The sequence below is a fragment of the Falco cherrug genome, chromosome 8, assembly GCF_023634085.1.
Source record: "Falco cherrug isolate bFalChe1 chromosome 8, bFalChe1.pri, whole genome shotgun sequence".
NCBI classification, from domain to species: Eukaryota; Metazoa; Chordata; class Aves; order Falconiformes; family Falconidae; genus Falco; species Falco cherrug.
In genome coordinates, this window is record NC_073704.1 from 25983948 (window position 1) to 26009894 (window position 25947).

Genomic DNA, 25947 nt, shown 5'->3' on the forward strand with positions numbered 1-25947 from the left:
GGGGATGCTCACCCAGCTGCGCCTGTCTCCTGGACTCATCTCCCGGCACAGGAATGCTAGTTGCCATGCTCTGGGAGGGACGCTGCAGGGACAGTCTGCACAGCAAACACCTGCCCCTGAATAGAGGGGCACCCAAACTGCTCCAAACATGCTCTCCATGCACATGAAGAAGGTCAGCCCAAAACGTGCCCTACCTTCTGGTGCTCTCTGATGGCTCTGAAGCTGGGGGATTTCATGTGGTGGCCCCAGCAACCCAGCCAGTCATTGCTTTCTGCAATAAAAACAGAAAAATCCATGACAGAGTAAACCACCACCCACAAAGCTCTCTCAATCCACCAGCACCCCATCTCCTGGAGCCAGCAGAAGTATGCCTGGGATGCTGCACAGCACTAGCACAAAGGACTCATACTGGGTACTGTGAAGCTGCCAAACCAAGGGCTGTGAGCAGGATCCACTTAACCAGATGGGTCATGTCCTTGCAAACATGATTGTTGCAGGGATCTGGGCAGGTGCAGGGTCAAAGGATGGCTTTAATCCCCCAACACCCTGACTTCCCTTCTTTACAACAGGTGAATGAAGCAGTTGGCTAATCAGCACTGCGCTTCAGAGAGATGTAGGATTTCAAGACTTCCTAGGTCTTGCTCTGCCCTGTGTGCCCCATTACAGCCCCAAAATGGTCTGGAGACAGGTCAGGAGATATCACAGGAGATATCAGGAGATATACACAGAAGTCCTGTAAATACTGCTGAGAGATCACACTCCAGGGTATGGATCATAGCTGCAAATGCTCAGTGCTTCCCCAGCCCCAGCCCTCTGCTACACATCTCTTCAGCAATAAGATCCCAATCCCGAGAACTCTCTGGCTATGGTCAGAGAGAATGGCTTCTTCCTCAGCACATGGGGACAAGGGACAGCAGTGTTGGGGTTGGCACCAGACACCTCCTTAGAGTGGCAGCACCATCTAGAGGTACAGCTCAAACAAGCCAGAGCACAGCTCTGCTGCCCCACGTGCTGCCTCAGCTCCTGACAAGCCATGGACTCGTAGTCCATGCCAGTGACAAGCCAAGAGGGAGATCAGGCCCTGCCAGGACCCACAGAGCCTAGATATCACAGGGCAGGCGGGCAGACAGGCATTCTGCTGCATTCTGCAGTGCTAAGCCTGAATCGCTCCTGCTCTGCTTTTCACAGGCAATGTGCCTTCTCATGCCGATGGGCTGCAGGTGACAGAGGACACAACGTGTCAGATGCTGCCAGCCTCCCAACAACTTACTTTTGCTGATTCTGAAGTGGGACCTGCCAACGGTTTGCTTCACTATGTTTGGTGTGACTGTGCACATTTTCCATCGCAGCAGCTTCCTCTGTTCCCAAGGCAGCTTTTCCACTAGGAGGACAAAAAGATAAGGACAGAAGGAAAACAAGCACAATACGCGGATTTTCTACAGCTGCACCCAGGGAAATTTTGCTGGTTTGCTGCACAGGCACCAGGCCTGCGGAGGAGGGTGCATACCCCCTTTGCAGAACTAGCACAGAGCAGAAGACACCACAGCTGGGGAAGATCCAAGACACTGAAACGTTTGGTGGCAGCCTGAGTCATGCCCCAGCCATCATTTTACTCCAGCCCTTGCTAATAATGAGCTGGTTGCTCTCACCCTGCACAGCCACGGACCCTGGCTCACCTCTCTCATCCCGAGTACCGAAGTAGATAGTTGGAGGCACATTAGGGAATAAACTGCAGACAAGAGCTGGTTTGAGGACTTTCTCCTGAGCCTCAGTGGGCTGGGTCAGGCACTCAGTGCAGTTCCTAGGAGAAATGAAGCAGTAGGCAGTTGGCTAAGGGTGAAAGGTAGCACAGGGAGGAAGGGGGAAGCTGAAAGGAGCCTTGATCCTGGTGTTGGGAATTTGCATCGTTGCAATGTGGTGCAAGCAATGGGCACTAAGGTCAGTAACCCAGTCTGCAGTGATGAGGCGGCAAGCTTGTAATGATTGCACATATAAGTGTTGTAACCCCTGTGGGTGTTGTATTTTGCAGGGGCAAGGGGTAGCATTTGTTATGTGACAAACCCTATAACCTAGTCCATAGGAACAAGGGGTGGAGGCTGTAATGCATATATGATTCAGCTGTTGTAAACCTCTTGGGTTTGGTGTATTACAGAGAAGAGGGCTGGAGTTTTACCAGCTGTAAGTATTCCGCCTTAACACAGCAATCTCTAACACCTGGGAGGAAGGGTAGAATTTATAACGTATCTATTAAGGTTGCGATGACACTAAAAGTAGAGTTTAATATGAACATATATTCAAATATATGCCACTGTAGCCAGTGGAAAAAGCCATACCAGAGCAATCCACTACGGAACAAAGAGCAGCAAAAGAAAAGGAAACACAATACATTGACCCTAATCTCCCAAGCAACCCCTTGCCTCTCTGAAGAGACTGAGCGTAGCAAGGGGGTTGGAGACCAGGACAGGGGGAGAAGAGGTGTTTTTCCCTGAGTCCTTGTATATACATGGGGTTTTTTTCAATACCAGAATTGGTAACTAAAAGTTTGTTAACTGGCAATAAACTATATTCATTAGCATTCCCTGGCATAAAACTGGTTTTGCCTGCAACATCTGAAGGCAGGAGAAGCTGCAAAGGCTTCAAGGCCAGCCCAACACACAGCCCACACAAGTGGCCAACATGCTTCTCTCCCTGCTGCAGGAAGCATTTGGCCCCAGCATCACTTCCCCCCATCTGCCCCAAGAGGCCAACCAGCCATATCCTGCCAGCAACAGCTTCTGGTCCAATTTATGTCACCTCTACAGGACTTTCACACCACATGTGCATACCCAGAGCTCTGCAGCACCCCTAGGTTCAACACTTGCTTGCAGGATGCCTTCCTCATCTCCCAGGTGAGTTGTGGCATGATAGAAAGCAGCAAGAAAGCAGACAGCAAAGCCCAAGGCAGCCCTTGTGCAAGGGGCAGCACAGCTGCAAGGACCAGCTGCCATTGCTGGATGGGCAAAACCAGGTCCCACAAAGGCCTGCCAGGAGTCAAAGAGGCAGGGCTCAGACGACCACAAGCTGACCAATCCTCCCCAGAAGAAACCTCCTTCCAACAGCTCAAGAAAAACCCATGATCCAGGACTTGTCCCTAGGATGCAATGCTGAGTCACAACACCCCAAGGAGCTTTTGCAGTCTCTGGCCCCAGACGCCTCCACTCTGCTTCATCTGCAAGGCAAACACTGCAAGAGCACCATTTATTCCAGTAAACCTAACCCAGCAACTGGCAGTGGCAGTGAAATTAAGACCCCTGTTTTGCTGTGATGAATGCACCCTCAGCACTTTGCAGGCTACTATCTGTAGCAAGAGAGGTAACTTTGGTCTGCAGGGTAGCAAGGAAGCTCATTTTGGTTGGGGAGCCTGTTTACTACCTTCGCTCCATTCCCATACATGGTACAGCTCTCCTCTGTCACCAGGGAGGGCAAAGACAGACAAGTTTGGATGAAGACGCCAAGTTCAATGCACTATTTACAGCTACTAACCTGGATACAAAAGTCACAGATGACACACCAGCCACAGAGGAAGCATCAGAGTCACCTGCAGGAGGGGACAGACGCAAGTGTTGTCTCCATGTGTTGTGAACACACACAGAGTTAGTAAGGGAAGACTAAAAAGAAATGCTCCAGGTGACAAACCCTTCCCAGCTGCCCTGAACCCTTGGATCCTGGGTTTTGCCCACTAACTGGTGGCATAAAAGGGCAGGGAGGGGAACTGACAGCCCTGCACAGAGAAGAAGAGATGGGTAAGTTTTAGTGCAGGACAGTGGTAAACCCAAACCTGCTCCCCAGAGGAACCCATGCAGTTCCTCCTTGCTGTTACATTGCTTTTGGATTCAGCCCAATCTCTAGGTCATCCTGAAATGACAGCACGAATATAAGACAGGAGGACAGCTGTGCTCAACCCCAGGTCCCACACAGCCCACACACTCCCCACCTCAGGGCAGTCTTCCCAGGGGAACCAGCACTCACTGTCCTCATCATCCTCCTGACTGCAGCTCTCATCCAGGCCATCAGGAAGTTCTTCCTCCACTTCATCCTGGGGATGGCTCAGCTCCAGTGGCAAATGCTCAGCAGTGACACTGGGATAAAGGACATGATGTCAGAAGGAGTGGCATGTGCTTTCCAGGGCCAAAAGACCCAGAAGCCCACAAGGCAGCATGAGATAACACGGGCAGGGGAGTGACAGCACTGCCCTCCCCAGTGCTGATGTACAAGCGCTTATCCCAAGCTAGCAAGATGGAGAGGCCCCAGGACACCTTGAGAGGGAACATTTTTCCAGAGCAGCCAGAAAGAAAGAGGCACAAGGACACCCTCTCCCAGCACAAGAGCAGGAGCTCCATGTCCTTCCACCCTCTCTGTCCTACATTGGCTCCACATTCCTTAAAGAACCCATGCCTCTGCCCAGGAAAGCCTTGCTGGGCCTGGCTTGACAGCAGGCTTCACCCAACATACACACAGAGCCTGCCACAGCAGGCAGGGCCCTGTGACTGTGTGGAAAGCGAGCTAGAAATGCCACTCAGCAATTACATGCTGTGGCTGAAGGAGAAGATGGAAGGGCTCGCAGCCAGCCTTCGTGCCTGCATCAAGCTTGGGGTGACAGGAAGGCTCCCCCCCACACCAGGATGCCGTAGATGGATTTTGCTCAGGGACACAGCCCATGGTTACCCTTACAGCCACCACGGTAGTGCCCACAGCGCATCCTCTCCCAACACTCCCAACACAGCAGCCAGCCCAGCTCACCACAGCCTCGCTCCTCCTGGCTCTACTCACTCAAGCTTTCCCGGGAGCACAGCCTGGGTCCATTTCTCCTCTTTCTCCAGTTGGATAGTGGATATTTGAGTTGTCACTTCAGAGACGGTGGCAAGGTGTGGAGGCTCTGGTCTTACTACCCAGTCCTCACCACACGGGCTCAGCATGCTCACAAGCCGGCAGTCAGCGTCGCAGTTGGGAGAGCCAGCACACGAGGCCAAGTGAGGGACACTGATACACTCAGTACGGACAACGGCACCATCAGTGCCTATAAGGCTCAAGTTGCTGTTAAGGCGATGGCTACTCAGCTCCAAGTTCAGAGGAGTGATGGTTTCTTTCCGGGTGACCTGTGCTATGACGGGCTGCCTCCACCTGCCGTTCCAGTTGGATAGGCTGCCTGCATTTGTAGGGCCGGAGCTTTCAACTTCGCATCCAAAGCTGTTGCATGTGGCAGTCTGTCCGGCCAGCTGCTGCACGGCCTCTGTGAGGCTGATCTCTGCCTCCTTCTCTTTTAAGCGGCACGCTCGCCTCTCAGTGTCCTCCTGCAAACAGTCCTTCCTGAGGATCGCACTGCTGGGCACAAGGCTGAGGGAGGAGACTGTGGTTTGCTCCAACACAAGGTCATTGCTTTTCACTGCTCCACTGATGAAGTTCCTGGAGGAGATGCCTTCATCATCCCTGGAGTGGGGCCACGAGGCAGTGGGGAAACTGTGGGTGTTTTTTACCTTCTTGATCTCCAGTGACTGCAGCAAAGGCACTTTAGCACTGCTTGGCCGTAGGAAGGAGTTGTTATTGGGCACCGGTCTACAGGAGCTGGAAGCCTGCTGACCTGAGCTGAGGGCAGAGCCTTTGATACCAGTCCCAGAGTGCTCCTCCACCAGCGCAGGCAGCCGGCAGGGCTCCATCAGCAAGGAAGACATCACTCTTCCTGTGGCAAAACTAGTGTCTGGAAGGCTTCGGAAAGGAAACCCGTAGGGCTTGGGTCTGAGGCAGGAGTGTCGGTAGAGCAGAGCACTCCCACCCAGGTCCAGGCAGGGCTGGGCCAAGGGCAGGTTCGTGAGGGTGTCTTCAGCAGGGTGTGCATGGCATAGCGATGGTGGGCACAAGAAGCAGGATTGCTGCAGAGGGATCCCTGAGGGCAGCAGGCTGTGATCCTGGAAAGCACTCACATACTTCTCTAAATTCCAGATGGGCTTTGCCTGCTGCTGAGCAAGGTGCCAGGCCTGGTGAGACTGAGCTCTCCCTGCCAGAAGGGTGCCTGACTTGAGCTCAACACTCTTCTCCTGTTTGGGGCCCAGATTAGCACATTCCGGTCCTGCAGAGGCCATGTAGACCCATAGCACATGAGGCACGGGCGAGTCAAGTCACCTACAGCAGCATCTTTACTGACCTGAAAGAAGATGACAGCATGAAAGGTGCCGTTACTGTGGCAGGACTAAGTACCCAGCCCACTACAACAGGAGGGGAGCAGGGCAAATTGCTTTCCTGCAGGATGAAAATCTGCATCTCCATCTGCTAAGATCCCCGAGAGTCTCCTGGGACCAATTCAAAAGAAGAGCTGGCATCTTGTCTGAAACCAGAGGATGCGAAGGACAGCTTAAGAGAGGGCCCTGGGAAAAGTGCTGTCCACAGGAAAGCTTGTACCCTGCAAATGGGCAGGGGTGCCAGCCAGGGCCGGGGGGCAGCAGCCCCAGCTGCAAGGAAAGGCCACCTGCCTGCCCACCTTGGAGCCAGCACAGCAGCCAGAGCCCATTCCCATGGGTCTATGTCTCTAAACCACACAGTGCACTCCACTACCAGCTCTGCCGACTCCAGTGCAAGCCCCAAAATGTCTGCTTCTTTTTCTTCTCCCCACTCCTTAAAGCTTCAGCTTCCAAGGTCACAAAACTAGGTAAGAACCTCAGCCCTTCCTTTTAAAAGCAACGTGTTTCTCGCTTTTGTAACCTCATAGAAAAGCTCAGCAAGGGCTGAGGGCATCCTAAAGAACTCAGGAGTGAGAAGGTAGCAAGCAGCAAACACAGGGCTGTTCTAACATTAACATCTTGGTTTCCAGCAGAGACTGGCAGTACTGCACATACACATTCCTCCTCATTGCAGTCCTACAGAAAAGTCTCTTGCAAGGAGCAACTGGCAGACCACAGAGCTGCAGACATAGGTGTCCTGAATCCTCCTAAAATGAACTATTGCACCTGTAAGATCCTCTTGCCTGGGCAGAAAGTAAAAAGAAAACAAACCATGTGCCAGGTATTTGTCTTGCTTTAACACATGCCTGGAGGGCCCCTGGATACGGACATGATAGGAATTTGTATCCCAAGCAGCCTGACTGGCTGGCTCTTCTACCTTCCAGCTCTCACGAGCTTGCATGTTTAAAAAAAAAAAAAAAAAAAAAAAAAAAAAAAGGTACAAAAAGAAGGGTAAGCAGAGTATCAACCATGACTCTGTTTTCCTGCAATACACATTCACACTGCTTTCTCACCTGAAAATGCAGCCTCTGCTGCAGCACTTAAAGTGTAGCTAGGCGTCCCCAGCGTGGCTCTGTAGCACCACGACAGCAGCTCACACCCACCACAGGACTGGGTCAGACAGACCAACACCCACACAGACCTACACTGCCTCCTCAGCCTGTGAATCAGGCTCCAGTCTCCAGCACTCATCAGGGCAACAGCATCCCAAACAGAGGCTGTACAAGGTGGGAACATCCCACACAGGATCCCTTAGGAGCTGTACGTCCTCAAGGAGAGCTGCTGCCCTGCCAAACTCTGCAAACGAGCATGGAAGGGGTCAGTCCACTCCATGCCCAATGGCTGCACTACATGTTAGCACTTGTACAGTCACACTGAGCACTCCCAAAGACGGGGGGTGGCTCCTTCCCTCTGTGAGCTCCAAGCCCCAGGGAAGGGAATTCCATGCACCATACACAACCAAACTGTACCATGCTACCTGATTACCACCCAACCTGTGCCCAGCAGCAAACCTGGCTGTGTTGTGACATTCAGAGCTATCAGCACAGAGTGAAGAGGCTGTGGCTCACCTGCCACCGCTGCCCAGCCCAAGTTTCTCCCAGTAAACAAGTGAGCAAAGCTTGGCTTCCACACACCATCCCCTCAGATGTACCCAGGTTGCAAGCGTGCTCAAACCACAAAGTGACCCTAGCACACCAGCAAACGCAGATGTGAAAAAGCAAAATAAAAATACAAGGAGGTGAATGTCCCCAACATCCCTGCCTAGAGGGGACTCTCACTGCAGCATCACCATGCGTGCTGCCGGCTTGGCCATTGCCAGTGCTCTCGCCCCACTGCGAGTGACCTTGCAAAACCAGCCTGCAGTGAAAGCCACCTTTGCCTCATCTCCACCTGGCTTTACAGCTATCAGTGGATCATCCAGCTATAAAAATAAAAGTGATTTGGACTAATGAAGCTCTAGCAAGGGACACAAATCCTACAGCTGGCTTAGACACAGGCATGAGTAGGCCAGCAGAAGCCCTGTGTGACCCTGCTCTGCAGTAAGTAACAATGGTGGCACAGACACGACCAGGACAGACATGGGGGTACTGCCAGCAGTCATGGCTGCCAGGCTGGAGGTCTGGCCACAGCACAGCATTAGCTGCCAGTGCCTGCTCAGCCGGGGCCAGACCCCAGCCCTGCAGTGCCAAAGGGAGAATGTGCTACTTGCCCCTCTCCGGAACAGTTTTCCCATGGAGCCGCAGAAGCAGCTGAGCCAGTACAGAACAGGGGTGCACTGGAAGCAGTGGCTGCAGAAGGAAGCAGCAGGGCCTTTCGTACAGCTTCCAGACAAGGACTGTGCCAGTCGATGGCTAGTAACCACTGCTGTTTCCCTGTGGAGAGAGGAGCTCACAGATAGTGGCAGCAAAGATGAAAGTAAGAACGTGCCCCTGCATAGGGCAGGTCAGGACGCATCCAGACTGGCAGCAGCAGCTTATACTGCCTGTCCTTCCCCCCATCCACATTCCTGTCCCACCTCCTGCATGCCACTACAGCCACCTCTGATATCTGCCTGCAAACCAGCTCCTGTCCTCCCTGCAAGGGCAGCTCAGCAAAGCAGCGGCTGAACATCCAGGAGAACTGGCAGAGGTGAAGGCACCTTCATATGCCAGGTTGTGGGCACAACAGGACAGCAGCTGCCGTGCCCCTGAGCCTCTGGCCATGAACCAAGTGACCTGCCCCAAGGTTACCAGTAGGGAAGTTTCCCTTTTACATTTAACTCGGTCTGTTTTGGGGTGGAGGAAGGTCACAGCTTGATGCAATCCCTAGCTCTGCCCTAGTTCTACCATATGGGAAAGGAGCAGGAGTCCATTCTGCTGGTCACAACAGTAATAAAACTACACTTGGAAATTTTATTGTAGAAACATGAGCTGGGAAAAGCCCAGGGTGAACTGTTCACGCTGCAAGTCAAACACAAACATCATTACTAGTAATCAATGGATTTTGGCTTGGACTTACTTACACACGATATAGAGGCCAAAGCTGTCACTGTTGGAGTGACGCTACAGCTGCACTCACAATTATTTTGCTAGCACCTTTTATTATCACACAGCCTGCTCACAAGCTTCAGGACGTCAGCTGGAGCACTGCCACAGCCTTTATAAATGTCACATCACAGGCACGTAAGGCCACCATGCATACCCCAGTGAGCATCAGCAGAAGTCCCTTCCTCCAGCCTGAGCCTCCCTGCAGCATGTGCTCCTTCAACAGCAGCACAGCAGCTCCTCACAGACCCGTTTCTAACAGGAAAGGATAAGAGAGTAAGAGCCCAGTGTGCACATCATCCCTCCATCATGTGAGTTTGGCTGGAGAGATTATTTTAAATGCAGCTGTGGTGACACACTTAAAATAACAAGAGCTTGCAAATGTATGAGCTGCTAGCCGACCTGATAAAGTACCATCAGCCTCATGCAGCCCAAAGTCACAAAGGGGGTGTGTGCGTGTGTGTCAGACAACTGTGATTTGCTATTGTTTTCTGTGCCGTTGCAGGGCGCAATTTCTGTTCTTTATGAATAGAAAGGATAACATCTTTTTCTAAATGAGACCTGAGTTCACACCAAGTTCCTCACTTGCAGTTCTGGGGCTTTCGATTAAAGCTTGAATAAGCAAGTTAACAAAATAAACAGGTTTTAAAATCAATATACTTCAATCAGATATTTCAAAATAAGGGTTTGTACCCCTTACAAAAATGTAAAAACTTTCAACAAGATCAGGCACATTGATCTGAAACCAACTGACTGAGAGCACCTAAAGCTGCTCTTACACCTGGTAGCTAGATATAAACTCTCGGGTTTCAACAGCACGGAAACAACCCTCACCTACATCAGATCCAGGAAACAAGAGGCCTCAAGTGCAGTCACACAAGGAGGCAAAGCAGCACCCAAGGCTACCCACAAGTTCAAGCCGAAGAGCAGAGGGTCCTGCTGGCCATCAGAAGGAGTCTATGAGGACAAGACAGCTCAGCCACCACAGAAATGCCAGCAGCAATGGGACCAACAGCCTGGTGTGCTGCTTTGCCACACAGTTAAGCGTTGCTGCTCTCTCTCAGCTATAGTATTGTCCTGTAGCACTAGGTTTTGGGTACAAAACTGGAGGCACAGGATGACAGCCAGTTTCTCTTTTAATCAAGACTGCAAGCTTTTGCTTGGCCACTCAGGTCAGAAAGATACCAGTGAGAAACCACCCACCATGGGGATGCGTCAGCAAATTCCACCTGCCTCCCGGGATTACATTTGTGCCTGGCATTTGTGCTGGGGCTAGTCATTTCAATTCAACAGCTGTGGTGCTGAACTCCACTCTGCACTGAACAGAGAAGGCATGAGAAGTGCATGGCTACCCAAAATGATCCTTTAATTAAGCAGAGTGCTACCCTGCAAGAAGAGCAGGGCAGCTCTAGTGCACACCTCTGTTTCCAGGGTGGCAAGGAGGGAGGCAGACCTTACGGGCAGCAGGGCACCGGACCAAGCCACGGGAGAGCTGGAATCCAGTAACTGTCTCGCTCTGCGAGGCAGAAAATGCCTCCCTCCACACACACACAGGCTGTGCTGAGGACTGAAGGCTCACACATTCAAGTTCACGACTTTCAGACCACTCTCAGGGCATGGGAGCACAGTGTCAGATCAGGTGAGGGACTCCAGCATGGCTAGGCAGAAAATCCAGGGCCACAGCTTTGCCATGGAGAGAGCGCACCAGAGACATCTAAAATAAAGGGCTGCCTCTGTGCTCGCCCCAGGCAGGCTGACCTGGCTGTGACCAGAGAGTGAGAGTGCCTCACCAAAGGGCGAAAGGTCAAGTGCATGGACTCCCCATAGTTACTAAGGGATATCAGCTCTTCCACCCTGAGAGTCCCCAGGCCACCGAAGGGAACCTGCCACACACTGACAGCAGACTGCCCAGCTCTGTTTCCCCAGCAGGGAAGCAGGGAAGTCCCCATCCTCGCTCCCATCCCCGATTCATACTTCCTCAACTTCCGTGCTACAGGAGGAGTTGTATTGCAGCATAAATTAGAGCAGGAAAATGAGCCTGGGTTAAAAGCAACCAGCTAAAGCATGGGGTGTTTTACAGCCTTTCAGCAAGGAAGTCTAAAGCACCTTCCTGAAGAGCCAAGCATACAGTGAACCAAAGGGGTAGCAGTCTCAACTGAGCTTCACAATGGGAGAAAAGGTACAGGAGAATTATGCAGTGAGACCTGGGGAGAGCTTGGCCACCAGCACAGGAACTGACAGGTGGTCAGCACAGCTTGGTCTGGTTTTAGGTAGCCTGACCACACTCTCAGCCTTTGGCAGAGAAATAAAATAAAGGCAGAAGACTTGGGGTGAATGGAACAAGTATAAAGTACCAACACATAGCAAGGAGACAAGAACTACCTAATTAGTTCAAAACGCATCAATTCTTTGTCTGTCCTTTTTTCCTGAAACATGTCAGGAACTGGAAGAAAAAGTTCCCAGGTCTGTCCTTCAGTATGTGATGAGGATCCTTCCATGTCTCGACCGGGGTGGGAAAGATTCTTCTGGAGTCACTGCAACCACCTCACTCCATACAGCAGTCTCTCAGAGCTCAGGAGTGGAGCAGAAACAGAGATTCAAGTTGGGAAGAAGCTGCCAAAAACTCCCACAGACTTGCTGCAGAGAAGGAACCTGGGAAATGCCAAGGAATGGCACCCAGCCAGGCCAGTAGGGCAGCCAAAGCCCCTGCCTGACCTGCATCGGTGACACAACATCTCCATGCAGGCATAATTATCTGGGGCCGGTGGCATTTGGCCCCCATCAGTGTCATCCTCGCAATGTGCTCCCTGCTGTGCTGAGAAGGGCCCCAGGCACAACCAAAGAGCAGGAGAGGCAGATCTGTCATAAAAACCTGCCAATACAGAACTTAAGGACTGCAGCAAGACAGCAACGCAAGACAGACAAGTACCATTATCTGCTGGGTACATCCAGTAAGAGTCAAGGAAAAACTACTAGATAAAACTGTAATCAGACCAACAATTTGCTGTTAATTCCCCCAAACTGCCTAGGAGCCACTAGATGTCCCAGGCACGTTCAGTGAGGAGCACACAGCAATGAGAAACCACTTTGCAGGGAGTCATGTAGGGAGGAGGGTTCTGATGTGTAGCTGTGGGGCTGAACTCTGCCTCCACGAGATACCCAGCAGCCCAGCCGGGCAGGGAGACCGCAGGCTGGCACGGCACCACAGGGCTTCCCTACTCCTGTGCCATTCATTCCCAGGCTGGACCCTGGAGGCATTCAGGAAACACTCCAGACTCGTCTCAACTCTTCTCACACCTCTGCCGTTCACCTTTCAGACCCAATGGCTCCTTTTTACACCACCAGAGCAGCCAAGCCCCCGGCAGAAAGATTAACAGCCAGGCTGGGCCCCAGCGCCCCACTCGGGTCCAGTCAAGACCCGCTCCATCCCCACTGCGGCTCCAAGTGCCACCGGAGGCTCACTGGGGCCGTGGCTCGCAGGAAGCCAGCTCTTCTTCCTCCCTGGCGCTTGCCCAGGGCACACACTGTTTCTCGTTTCTTCAGGTGAAGGTCTCTGAGGCCAAAGGCGCTACCGAGACGCTCCGACCTGCCCCAGACACGCCGGCCTGGCCGACCCCAGCCCACCCCGCCGCCGCCGCGCACCCACGCACCGTCTCCCCAGCCCCGCGGGGCACAGCCCGGCGCGCCCCGAGGGGACAGAGGGCGAGGCCGCGGCGAGCCCCCGCGGGCAGGCCCGAGGCTGGGCAAGGCACCTCCTCGGGCCCGGGCCGGGCGGGTGCCGGGGGCACGGCGGCGGGGCAGGGAGGGCCGGAAGCCCAGGGAGGCAGCGGAGGGGACCAAGGGGCCCACGCTCCCTAAAGGGGAGGCATACGCGGGCCCGCCCCTCCCGTACTCACCGCCCGCCCGGCGCCCCCGGGCCCCGCCGCTCCCGGCGCCGCCGCACCCCCCGCCGTTACCATAGGGATCCGGGGCGGCGGCGCCACGTGACTACACCTCCCAGCAGCCCCCGCGCCGGCGGGCTGCCCCTCCCGCGGCGCCCCCTGGCGGCCTGGCGTGGCGCGCGCGGGCGCCCGCCGCGGGGCTGCCCCGAGGCGGAGGCGCGAAGGTTCCGGTGGGCCGGCACGGCACGGGAGGCCGCTTGGAAAGAGGTGGTGTCTTGGGGGCTGCAGGGACTTTTCCAGGAACGGCTTCCCACGGGGAAGGCTGGCCGGGCAGGGTCCCCCTCGGGCGGACCGAGGGGGTGCGACGGCAGGTCGGGGCTGGAGCCCGAGGAGGAGGAAGAGGAAGAGGAAGAAAGCGCCTGTCCCGTCCCGCTGGAGGCAGCGTCAGGCCGAGCCCCGGCGCCCTCAGCGCTGGCGGGGGGCAGCAGGTTTGCCGGGATCCGGGGGGCCGCTCCCGTCGGTGCTGCGCAGGGGTACGAGGAGGCGCAGGAGCTCCTCGTAGTGCCGAGCGGAAGGTGGCCGGGGGTTTCCGCCACCAGCGGGCTGCGGGTCGCCGCTGGCCAGCGCAGCCAGCTTCTCAGTGGCTCCGAGGGACAGCAGGACCTGCAGAGCAAAGACAGGGACAGGAGTCACCTGCCTGCCTGGCCCCTTGTCCCCAAAGCACCATCAGGTCCCACAAAGGAGCCGAGGTCCCCACGCAGTACCTGCTGTGTCCCGGGGTGCTGGCTGAGGGCCCGCAGCGCAATGAGGGCTCCCTCCCGCACGCTCTCCTGTGGGTCCTGGCAGGCCACCTCCAGCAGGACATGGGGGGCCCGGCTCTCGATCAGCAGGCCCCCCAGCTCTGCCCAGCGCTGGCCCAGGTTGCCCAGGGCCAGGGCCGCGTTGCAGCGTGTCCTGGTCTGTGTGTCACTCAACAGCCACGTCAGCCTGGGCACAGCCCTGCCCAGGGTCCCAGCCGGGGAGGACTCATGGTAGGCGGCGTTGCCCACTGCGAAGCTGGCTGCCTTGCGCACGCTCTCCTCCTGGTCCACCAGGCACCCCAGCAGGCTCTCCAGCAAGTCAGGCTGGCTCTGCAGTGCCTGGGGAAAGCCGTGGTCATGTCGGAGCAGGTTGCCCAGTAGGTTGCAGGTTTTGGCCCGTATCAGGTGCTGCTCGTGGCCAAGCAGGTGGGTCAGTGGTTGGCTGGCCACATCTGAGCCCCTCAGGATCCTCTGGAGAAAGGGCAGGTGCTCCGGACAGGCCCGGGCCACATGGGTCAAGAGAGACAGGAGGTCAGTTGTGAGTGTGAGGCTGTCTGAAAACAAGGCAGATGTCAAGAAGGCAATGATGTGCTCTGAGGTGGCAGCTTCCCTCACCATTTGGTCTATAACTTGCTCATCACACACAACGAGGTGGCACAGAAGGCTCATGGGGAGCTCAGTGTATGAAAAGGGCAAATGGCGAGAGCAGACCTAAGGAGAAAGGAGAGACGGCAGCGCTGAGTGTGCTTTGCTCACGTGTGGGCCAAGTCAAGCAGCGGCCAAAGCCTGCCAGCAGGTTGGTGCAGAGCTCAGCTGCCAGTCAAACTGCTCTGAGGCCTGCATGGCACTTGAGTGACATCCCTGTGTGGGCAGAAACCACCAGCACAGTGTGAAGTGGTGCCACACATCAGGGGCTGCTGCGGTGTCTCCACAGTATGGTGGGCAAGAGAAACACAGGGCCAAGAGGGTACCTGCAGCAGCCGGGCAGGGATCTGCGTGTCTCTCACAGCCTCCATGACCAATGCTAAGGTGTCTCCATCCACATCCAGGGCAAAAGGGAAACAGAGGAGCTGGCAGGCCTGGATTACCACAGCTGGGACAAGCTCAGGGTCCCCATCGTCTCCTGCTTGCCTGAATTTGTTAGAGAGAGAGGGCTTAACACAGAGGTGATCAGAAGAATATCAGGGCAAGAGGCAGAGAGCATTCCCCACGCCAGGCACTAAGGAGAAGCTCTGCAGATGAGCTGTGCTCTGCAAGTGCTGGGTCAGAAACTTCTCAGCCCTCTGTGTGCTCATGTCCAAGCCCTGTTCAGCAGCTGAGCTCTGCCTGCTTCAGCCGCCCCCACAACTCACGTCTGTGCCAGGCATGCCAGGAAATCAGGGGACAGCAGCCTCTTCAGTGTCACCATGAGAACACCGTGGGACTGGGTGAGCTGAGGCAGGCACCGGTGGGACTCACGAGTGAAGACAAAGAGGGCCAGGCTGAGGAAGAGCAGAGTGCCTGCAGCGGGAACAGCATGGCAGAGGGGCAAAGCTAGGGAAGGCTGAAAAGTCTCCTCTCTTCTGTCTGCTTATACTGCCTCAAGGCTGCTCCAGGATTGCTTCTGTGCTTCCCTGCCCAAAACCAGACCAATGTCCACCCATGGTGGTCACCCTTTTTTCTTCCTCCACAGCCAGGCTCAGCTGAGCTGCTGCTGACTGGGCAAAGCATGGGCCAGCCCAGCCCTGTCTCCCCAGAGGACAACAGCAATCCTCAGGAAAAGCCCCCTGAGCCCTCTGGCCTCAGGGACCAGATGTGACTGCAGACAGATGTGGGCAAGTCTGAGGGGCAGGATGTGTAGCTGGGTCCAGGGCAGATGCCTTGCCATCCCGCAGCTCCTACCTTGAGGGGAAAGGAGGTTCCAGTCTGGCTCCGCAGCGGGGTGACCTGCCTCTGGGGGGTCTCCCTCCAGTGCTGCCCTGTTGCTGCCCACACGAAGCACCACAGCAACACAATGCCACACCACACTCCACAGCTCTGTGGTGGCAAAGCCCTGTCCCGTGGCCACATCCTCCTAGAGGTGGGGAAGCAGATGTCAGAGGGCTTCATGGTCCTCCATGGCTCCCCAGAGTTCTGGTCCATGGCTCTGCCAGCTCCGTAGTCCTGAGGTCATGAGGTCAAGGCTGGATGAACATGGCCAAGGGGCAAGAGAGAGCGCCAGGCAGCTGGCAGCCCTGCTGCGCCTGCTGAGTGGCAGCCCCAGGGCATATCTTCCCTCTCTCACTCCAGTGTGTCCATGAACCACCCCTCCCTGCCCACCACTCTCCCACAAACCCTCCAGAGCTCCGCAGACAACCCAGGGACATGAAGTGACTTTCATGAGGTTGTACAGCTCAGCAAAAGCTGCCAGGTTCCCCAGTTTGCCTAAGCCTCCACTAGTGATCTACATTCAGACCTTTTTGCCACTGCACCTTTTGGCAGGAACCAGGCAAAGGGAGATTGGCAGACTGGTACCTGGGAAAGGAGCTTCAGCAGGAGGAAAAAAAGCCCATCGTACAGACCAGCGCCCATTGGTGGGGAGAACTGCAGCTGTAAGACAGAGTGGGGGACAGGCTGGAGCTAGGTGCTGGGTCTGAGGCCAGCAGCACCACACCTGCACCCTTCTGAGTCCATCTTTGCACACCTCCACGGTGTGGTGACAGCATCACTCCCCTGCTCCTCTGTCCCCATCCCATACCTCAGCAGGTGCTGCCAGCACATCTGTCATCACCAGTAGGATCTCTTCTCCTCCGAGCTCCAAGGCTACCCCATGCTGACTGAGCTGTGTCAGGAATAATGCTGCAGCACCCTGTGGGACAGGGAGAGTTCAGTACCTTTGGGACTTTGCCATCTGCCCACTCAGTGCTGACTCCATCCCTTGGCCAACAGAGACAGCCAGGCTGTGCCTGCCCCTCATCGCACCCTGAGTGAGCAACAGTAAGACCCAAATGGGATGTAGGGCTCTGCAGGGCTCTTAGTGGCAGCTCTGGCAGGGTGGGCAGACTCACCACAAGAGAGACAACAGGAGATTGGGTGATGAGATCCATAGCCAGGGTAACGAACTCCTCAGGCCTGAAACACAGAGATCAGAAGAGAGGCACTGTTCCCACAGCTTCGCATCCCACAGAACAGCAGCATCCAAATACCCCCAGGACTGGGAAGCAAGCTCCCAGGAGGAATAAGCCCTGGTTCACAGCACCTCCTTGTCCACACTGGGTCCTCAGTGCATCCCTAGCAGCCACCCATGCTGCCCAGCACTCTGCTAGTGTGTCTGGATTGGAGGGATCAGTGGGAGCAGAAGCCCAACTCTGGGCAGGGTGTGGGACAGAGGGCTGTTCAGGGCAGGACATGTTCCTCTCCCACCCATGAGTGAAAGCAGGTGCTTACCTGGGAGGGGAGGCCTGGAGCTGCAGGGTGAGCAAGGCCAGCAGGTACAGAGAGGCCTCACAGGCTGCCCCCTGGGCCACCTCCACCATGGGGACCTGCCAAGGAAGCAGGAGTCACAGTGGGACAGCAAGGCTGGGAGGGGAGGAAGGGATGTTTTGGGGCCCTGAATGAGAACTGCACTCTCCAGACTATGCTCCCCCAAACTCTTCTCCCTACACATTCCCCAGCTTGGTCTAAGCAGCACTCGGAGGAATGTGTCCTCCTTGCCCACAATCCTACCCCACCACCTGGGCTGTGGTCAGTCCTACCTCGCCCTTCAAGAGCTGCATGAGGGAACTGCAGAGTTGTTGGCTCCTTCCCAAGTGCTGACACAGGCTCAGGCTGGCATGGCAGCCAGCATAGAGGATCTGTGAGGCAGAGAGATGCATACCAGCTCCTGGGGATAGGGACTCAATGACCAGGCCCATCCCAGTCACACCCATGGCTACCATGGGCTCATTTATTCAACAACTGACACCAGGGAGATGGGAGTCATTGAGGACTAAGCCTACAGTTCCTCCTTTCCCAAGCTCCTAATCCCAGACCAAAAGATCCAGGCACCTCTGGGCACAGCCACATAAACGGACGGGACCATTACCTTCAGCACATTCAAGGAGCAGCTTGGGTGCTCCAGTCTCCCCAGCAGTCTCCCAAGCTGCTGGCTCTCCCTCTCCATAAGCTTTCCAGCTACCTCCTGAGCAACCTGCAAAAATCAGCCTGTTTTGCACCCTGAGCACCTGAAGTACTGTACAGACTTAGGAGTTTAATGCTAGCAACAAATAAATAAAAAAAGGCATCTGCTTCCTACGTGTTGCCTGCATTCACAAAGGGATGCCCATCTGCCACCACCCAGCATGGCTTTGCTGCACAGTCCCAGAGCCAAAATGAGTGAGGTGAAATTCCTCCTCCGCTTCCCTCCTTGTTGATCCCGGAGTTGAGTTAAAGGATCAAATGTAAATCTGCAGTTTTGTTTTCCCTCTTATTCATTGTCCATCCAATTTCAGATTTCCTACAGTTCATATCACTATAAGAATTCTTCATATTTGCTCTGCATTGCCTAGTTCTTTACTTAGCCCATCCCACAGCTCAGATCCTAAGTGTGAGTCTCTTAATTGATTTAGGAGTCCTTAGACTCCTAAAGCTCAGCTGTTGGCTGGGGAGGAACAGTCTGCAAATGCCAGCCCTGCAGCCACCAAAGCCAGGGGACCCCAGCCCTTCACTCAAAGGCTGAAAAAGATCCTCCTGCAAAGGGTTGCTGCCCCTGTGGAGACCACACCTTCTCACCCTGCAAAGACATCTGGCCTGACCTGCTGCTTGGCTTCCCGACAGCCATTCCTCTCCAGAGGGATGCTGCAAGCAGCAGCCAATGCAGCTATGAAGAGGTCTGCCACAGATGGGCTCTGGTCATGGGCTGACTCGGCCTCCATCGCTGCACCTGCACAGGGACAGAACTTGGGAGACACGTGCTAAGGGTGGGGGATGCTGAGGGGCAGCAGGATGGAGTTGGAGGCCAAGAGAGGAAAAGTCAGGCATGTAACATGAGGAGGGCAAGATCTGGGATTGAGGGAGAGCCCTGGTTAGCAAGGTGTTGGGCACATAAGCTACAGACACCTCCTCTGGCTAACAGCACTGCAATGGCAGTCAGTGCTCTGAGAGAGCCCAAGGGCAGGAGGGAGAGGGGAAACCCAAGGAGGTGGTAAGCTTCTACCACTGCTACCTTGCAGAGCAGGCTGCTCTGAGGTGGATCCCTGAAGCAGTCTGTTCAGCAGTGGCTGATCCTCCTCTCGAAGGCTGGCATAGAAGGGGGCAGAGACAGAGGGGTATGTTGCATCCAGGCTCTCACAGAGCAGAGTGAAGCACTGAGGGAGACACAGGGGTTGCCATCACTACGGACTGAGGGTGGGAGGAGAGAGAAGGAACATGGGGGAGGAGGCTGGGGGGCACAGCAGAGAGGGGAGGAGTCATCCTGGAGCTTCAGGGACCTCCAAGTGTCCTCTCCAGCCAGGTTAATGTGTGGGAGCCACATGCAGCTGCATGCTGGCTGGAGGCACAGCCAGGGAAGGTGTCCCCTCAGAGACCTCCATTCTGCACATGATCGCCTCAAAAAAACCCAGTGGGTGAGACAGCTTGCCCAGACAAGAATGCATCAGAACCCACAGCTGGGAACAGAGCGCACAGCCTGCACTCTCCCTGACACACACTCACGAAGCTGGCGGAGAGGGTGGGGAGAAGGCAGACAGGGGCACCCTTACCAGGAGGCTTTGCTGGCAGAGCCTCATCTTGCTGTCCGCTGGCTCAGCCAGCAGCTCTGGCAGCAGGGCTAGGAAGCAGCCAGCACTCTCCTGGAAGACCTGCAGGCTGAGGGAGGCAGCAGGGGCAGAGGAAAGCAGAGAAACATGGCCCTAGTTGTGAGGACAGGATACGGCCAGGCCCATACGACCCTGGCCAATGGAGCAGGCAGCACACAGTAGCACTGTGAGCTACTGTCAGCAGGCAGCACAATTGGACTCTAGTCAGCTGTGCCTTCCCCTTAATTAGTCCTGCTCGTGGAAAGCAGTCCTCTGTGAGCACAGCAATACAGCACAAAGCACTTAGTCCACAATGCTTCCCCAAGGAGACAGCTCCAGCCACAGAGTATGAACACTACCCTACTGCCAAGTCCCCAAAGCAGTCACAAGAGACCTCAGAGCATAGAAGGTTGTCCCTACCTGTCCTTTTGCCCACTATCCTCCAGGCTGCATTCACAGCTGAAATAAACTGTGGTCACCATTAGGAGGTCTGTCAGCACTGTGATACCCCAGGGCTGCTGCAGGATCCAGAAAGGAAACAGCAAGTGGGGATGGTCTGCTGGCCATCCCACCACCACCACCATAGTGGGATGCTTCCCTGCCAGGACCTCCGCCTTCTCAAGGGTGCCTGGAAGAGGCACCAATCCTGTGAGCGAGCTCCAGCAGGACATCAGAGCCTCCTCAGCACCTGGGGTCCTACACCTACCTGCTTGATGCTACCACTCTCCAGGATCTGCTTGGTTAGACACAGCAGGGACAGAGGCACATTCAGCTCTCTGCAGAAGTGGCCCAGCAGCTCAGAGTCACATTGGGTAGCCAGGAGGTTGCCCATGACACGGAGCACAGGACGGAGACGGGAGGCTCCCTCCAGCATCCCTTCCAGCACCTGGACACAAAGAAACCAGAAGAGCTCATGATCAGCAGTGGTTTTGGCTTCTCCATCAGCCATGGGTCCGCCCTTCAACCCATTCAGGCAAGGGACGGCAGGGGAGCAGATGGCAAGCTAAGTGCATGACACAGCTCCAGCTCCTGGAGAAGCAGAGGATCTTCTTGCTGGCTGGACTGAGGACACTCCCAATGCTCCCAACCCAATCCTGGGGAAGAAGGCAGCATCCATGTCCCCAGTCATAGTTGCCTGGGCAAGCCAACTCACCTGCTGAGTAGAGTCTGCCAGGCGGGCCTGGACACGATGCTGGAAAGCTGGGTCCTTCAGGAGGCTCAGTGGTGTGCTCAGCTGCATGGCCGAGGGCTCAGTGGCCTCAATCAGGTGCTGCCACTCCTCATCGCTCTCCGGCTCCTAGCCACAGAGAAGAAAGGACTGGTGCCACAGACTCTGCCTGCCCCCGGGTCTCCGTACCAGCCCCTAGGGAATGGACCCTGCTGTCCTCACCACAAGACACTGTCTTACCTCACTCTCCAGGTCCACAGTCTCAATGCTGTGCTTGCCCTGGGTCTCGTTCCTGCCAGCACCAGGCTGCAGAGGGGCATCTACTCCAGGAAACTCCCTCTCATAGTCTTGAGTGATGTTGTGCTCCCTGGCCAAGGAAACAGCACAGTCAGTGAACCACCCCGCCTTCTCCTCTTCCTCCTGTCCCAGCCTCAGCCACCCCTCACCATGGGTTGGGAGGAGGCTCCTCCAACTCCCATTCTGCCATGCTGCTCTTTCCTTGCAGGACGCTGGGGTTCTTGTTGGAAGCAGCCGGCAGCTCCCCCTCCCTAAGGGCTGCTTTCCCAGGAGCTGCTCTGGGTCTATGCCCAGAGCATCCTTTGCTAGAGACCTTTGTAGATGCATCACGTGCCTTCAGTTGCCCCTGCGTGATGGCAGAGAAGTTTGGTCAAAGCAGGATTACTCAGCCAGCCAGATGAGTTCTCTAGACCCCACCACCCTGAGAATCCCACATCCTGCCTTGTATGTTGGCTGACACCCCAGCCTAACCCATGTACCTTCCCCCCAGGTTCCATTTCAGTGTCCCTCCATTGCCCTGCCTGTGGGACACAAGCCAGGGGAAACTCACACTTTCCTTCACCTTTTTCTGTGCGTCCTCAACCATCTTCTGCCGGGCCTTTCTCAGGATCCTGGACTGACCACTCCTGGGGGCCATGGAATGGGCTTGATGCTCCTTCAGGGCCTGCAGTTCTGGGGACAGCTTGGTGGTAAAGGGGTTTGAGATCCCATGCTCTTCTGTGTCATCAATCACTAGGAAGGTGAGGGGAGAACTTTACCAGCAGCTCTCCTTTGGGAGGCAGGGAGAGTGATCAGCTCTGGGACCCCAGGGGAATCCCAGGGGCAGGAACTAGGGTTCAGGGCTTGGAGAAAGCTGAGAGGAGAGAGGCCAAGACCCGGGTGGTCCTCCCAGCCTCCAGGCAGGTGGCGGAGGAAACAGACCTGGCCACACTGGAAAAAGAGCTGGTACTCACCAGTAACCCGTCCAGCAATGAAGGGGTGAGAGAGCAGCTCTGGCCATGACAGGCGCTGACAGGGGTCCTTCATTAGTAGTCCTTGCAGGAAGCTCTACAGGGCAGCACAGCACCAGCATCACTGACACATGCTCAGCACCCACCAGTGAGCCTACCAGCCTCCCACAGTGAGGGCAGCTCATTCCCTGCCTGGCTCTCGGAAAGGAGTGGTTCTAGTGCTTAGGGCAGACAGGAAGACACTTCCCTTTCCAGCTCAGTAAATCACTCCTCCACTGTTGGCCTGAGTTTCCCAGATTATGGACAGCAGTCATAAGGGTCCCCCTCCCCCGAGGCCCAGCTCTCATCCCTTCTTTATGTTCTGAAATCCACATTAGGGACATAAAACCTAAAAGTGACCCACCAGGGCAGGTGAGGCCAAAGCTGCTACTGCATTAATGGATCTCATCCCACAGACAGTGCCTTCGCCCTTACCTTGAAGTCTGGGCTTATGGCCGCAGGCCATTTGATGGGGTCCTTGACGATAATACTGACGAGCTGGAAGATGCTGCTGGTGTAGAAGGGAGGTGTGCCCACGAACAGCTCATACAGGATGCAGCCCACAGACCACAGATCCGCCGTGTGGTCGTATGGCCGCTCCTCCACCAGCTCAGGGGACATGTACAGTGGGGTGCCCTTGATAGAGGTCAGCACCATGGTGTGGATGCTCATGGCACGGGCAAAGCTGCTCAGAGCAAAGCACAGATGGCCAGCTCAGGCTGAAACATCCACTGCAACTCCCACCAAGATCCCTACAAGTTTACCAACACCTCCCCCCAGAGTCAAAAATCCCTCATCCTTGCTCAACCTCTAAAAATACACAGAATCCAGATCCCCTTCCACACTCCCCCCCTCTTCCTCTACAGCACCCCTTGGGTGCCCCAAGGCCAACTGTCCCCCTCAAGCTGGTCCCCAGCACCTACCCGAAGTCACAGAGCTTGACCACGCCGTCTTTGCCCAGCAGGATGTTCTGGGGTTTCATGTCACGGTGCAGGATGCGGTGTGAGTGCAGGTAATAGAGAGCAGAGACCAGTTGGGCAGCTATGGTCTGGACCTGCCAGAGAGATGGAAGCCTCACCCTGTGTCCCATGGTGCCACCAGCTGGCACAACCATGGGGTCCCTTATGGCCTGGCTCCCCCAGTACCTCCAGCTCCTGCCCTTGCCCTGTTTGGAGCAGGGACCAGCCCCAGCATGGGCAGTAGTTCCCTGGAGTAGGCCAATGGCTGAGACAGCAGCCTGGCACTGTGGTCTTTGGAGAGGAAACAGGGAAACTGATGTCCCTGCTGGACCTCACTGTCTCCCAGTGAAACTTGGCCCCCCTCTCCATGCCCTTCAGAAGTTCTGCAAGGTAAAGCCCCAGAGACACCCTTGCCTTCCTGATGTCTCCTGGCCCACAGCAGAAAACTGCCTGCAAGCAGACAAGCCCCATTCTCTCCATTCTGCAGCAAACACTGCATGGCCATCATCTTGACAGTCACCTGGTCCTCGGGCAAACTCCCATCATCCTCCAGGATCTGGAAGAGTTCCCCCTCTGCGTAGTCAGTCACCACCACTACCTGGAGGGAAGGGGAGTGTGGTGAGATCAGGCACTCACCCAGCTGCATCCCCACCATGCCCTAGGAACCAGTACAGAGCACGGTAGGAAATCTGAGGGAGATGCTGGGAAATCATCATGCACAGTCCATCAGCATGGGTTGGGAGCTGGGATGGGAGAAAGCCCCCGTGGCTGCACTGCAGCAAGGGCCTGACACTTAGCAGAGGCTTTGTGGCTGTTCTTATCTCAAACAGACAGCAGAAACCAGGGAAGAAGCAAAGACAGGACAAGTCCAGAATGGTACTTCCAAACCCAGTGGGTAGAACTGCTCCCCTGAGCTTCTTCTGAATCTGCTGTCCAATTAATTTCATGCCCCTATGTCCCATAGCACAGTCTTCAGTCTTTTCTTATACACTCTCCATGAGAGCTTAAATCAGTCAAAAATCAGTCTCTAAAGACACTGATGAGGTGACTGAAGAGTCACCCTCATCTTGTGATCCCAAACCACTCCTGCATCACATACTCCTCGTCCAGCTCCTCTACCTCTGCATATGACCTAGTGCACCCCACACAGCCCAGGTAGCTGTTGACTCCCTACACAGCACATACTGGAGGGCTCTGAACAACACTGACAGGCCCTGGGAGGGTGTCAACAGCATCTCCTGAGAAAGAGGTCCCTATGACAGCATGGACCCATCCTTGTTTTCCTGCCCCAGTCAAGCAAAAGCGTATGCCTGGCGCCGTCCTCTTCACCTCCTTGTCAGTCTCGAAGCTGTCAAGCATCTGGATGATGTTGGGGTGATAGAGGCCTCTCATGATCTCAATTTCCCGCTGCAGGTTCTTCATCTCCTTCTCAGATCGCCCCACCTTGGGGATGAACTTCAAGGCCACCACCTTTCAAAGCAGGCAAAGCTGGTATCAGATCAGGCTCCTACCCACCCTAGCAGAGGCCATGTTTAACCCAAACAAGACTCAGGATTCTCCAGCTGAGCACACAGAACAAGACATTTGTTCACTGGATCCCTTGGAGCTGGGGCTCGTCCCAGGCTCTTGAACATTGATACAGGTGCTCACAGTATTTTGCACACTGGTATCTAAAGCAATTTACTCAGTGAGCACAGACAAAAGTAGGATTGCCAGAAACATGGGACAGGACCTAGAGATGCTGGTGGGCAGCAAGCCTAACACGATCCAGCAGTGTGGCTTGGCAGTGAGGAGCACTAGCAGCACCCTGGGATGTACTGACAGGCAGGAGTTAAGAGGGAAGTGATTATTGCCCTTTATTTGGAACTTCTCAGACCACATCGGCAATACTGCGGCCAGTTTTGGGCCCAGAAAGACATCAGTAGGCTGGAGTGGGTATAGCGGAGGCAAACAGGATGGTGAGGGGGCAGAAGCACATGGGAGGATGACACAGGGATTACAAATTGAAACATGGGAACTTCAACTTGATATGAGGAAACACCATTCACCTCAAGTACAGCCAAGCGCTAGCTGTGGGGTGTTTGTACTTGAGGTTTCACAGGCTCTGCATTTAGTGCTGGCTCTGCTTTTAGCAGGGGATGGACTAGAGACCTCCTGAGGTCCCCTGCACTTGAACGACTCTGTGCCAGCAAGAGGTGGTCCGGAGCATCAGCGTAAAAGTGAGTGAGTGCTGAGTCCCAAACACTTGGCAGGGCCTGGAACCCAACAGCCACCAGAAACCAGTCTCTGGCACCACACAACAGACCCCTGGCCCTCTCCCCTGCCACCTCTCTGCTCACCTGGGCGCTGTGTTTCCTGCGCCCCTTGTACACGCGCCCGAAGGAGCCTTCCCCAATCACTTCCAGGACATGGTACTTCTCCATCACAGGCGTTCGGGGAGGGGGCCGCCGAGCTGCCGAGGAAAAGTGGCCGGTGAGGAGACAAACTTCACCCTCTCTCCCCTAGTCTCCCACTCCACCACCAGCTGCCATGGGGCGCCAAGCCCCAACCCCGGCTGCGATGAGGACAGGCAGTGCCAGCGCTGGGGACAGCAGGCCTTCGCTTCTCCCAAGGGCCGGGCCTTCCCCGCCCCGCGGGCTCCACCCGGGGCCCGATGCCAGGCACCTGTCCCCCGGGGCCCCCGCCGGGCTCTGTCCCCACCCACGGGCTCCACCTCCGCGCCCCACGGCAGGGCGAGGCGCAAGCCCTGGGAGAAGCCCCCGGCGGCCGTCCGGTGACATTAACCTCGCCCCGCTCCGCTCCCGTCGCGCCCCGGGCCCGCCGCCGCCGCGGCGTCGCCTAGCAACC

At 55.6% G+C, this 25947-nt stretch overlaps 2 protein-coding genes across 5 annotated transcripts in view; both read right to left on the reverse strand.

The window, feature by feature from the left end:
- TTLL4 (tubulin tyrosine ligase like 4) overlaps positions 1 to 13534 on the reverse strand; it is a 26794-nt gene extending 13260 nt beyond the window's left edge. Inside the window, exons 1-7 of one of the 4 annotated variants that reach the window (XM_055718563.1) lie at positions 13231 to 13534; positions 4810 to 6178; positions 4009 to 4118; positions 3523 to 3577; positions 1677 to 1801; positions 1271 to 1381; positions 195 to 271 (exon numbers count right to left, since the gene is read on the reverse strand). In XM_055718563.1, coding sequence (XP_055574538.1) covers positions 195 to 271; positions 1271 to 1381; positions 1677 to 1801; positions 3523 to 3577; positions 4009 to 4118; positions 4810 to 6116 — 1785 coding nt within the window. In that variant the 5' untranslated portion in view covers positions 6117 to 6178; positions 13231 to 13534. Of the gene's footprint in view, positions 1 to 194; positions 272 to 1270; positions 1382 to 1676; positions 1802 to 3522; positions 3578 to 4008; positions 4119 to 4809; positions 9465 to 13170 lie in introns of those variants that run through there. The other 3 variants (XM_055718562.1, XM_005442826.4, XM_055718561.1) reach the window with 3 other exon arrangements.
- STK36 (serine/threonine kinase 36) lies at positions 9123 to 25911 on the reverse strand. The gene is made up of 26 exons (XM_055718560.1): positions 25440 to 25911; positions 24430 to 24570; positions 23621 to 23698; positions 23065 to 23195; positions 22577 to 22826; positions 22106 to 22199; positions 21715 to 21884; positions 21302 to 21498; positions 21096 to 21222; positions 20841 to 20984; positions 20394 to 20573; positions 20108 to 20205; positions 19652 to 19757; positions 19117 to 19258; positions 18707 to 18834; positions 17998 to 18102; positions 17669 to 17767; positions 17361 to 17455; positions 16982 to 17045; positions 16672 to 16782; positions 16449 to 16523; positions 15837 to 16008; positions 15308 to 15455; positions 14927 to 15086; positions 13920 to 14666; positions 9123 to 13818 (listed from the first exon to the last, which is right to left on the reverse strand). Exons 1-26 carry the CDS (start codon positions 25521 to 25523, stop codon positions 13621 to 13623), a joined length of 4044 nt encoding a protein of 1347 aa, XP_055574535.1. The 5' UTR covers positions 25524 to 25911; the 3' UTR covers positions 9123 to 13620.
- Between the last annotated feature and the right edge of the window lie 36 nt (positions 25912 to 25947).

Excerpts from the sequence above, each read along its gene's own strand:
- STK36 (XM_055718560.1), bottom strand. The coding sequence starts at position 25,523 with ATGGAGAAGTACCATGTCCTGGAAGTGATTGGGGAAGGCTCCTTCGGG. Across the intron at positions 17,456-17,668 it reads TGCAGCTCTTGAAGGGCGAG|GTCCCCATGGTGGAGGTGGC; the intron begins GTAGGACTGACC and ends CTTCCTTGGCAG. Across the intron at positions 15,456-15,836 it reads GAACCTCCTTTCCCCTCAAG|GCACTCTGCTCTTCCTCAGC; the intron begins GTAGGAGCTGCG and ends TTCCCGCTGCAG.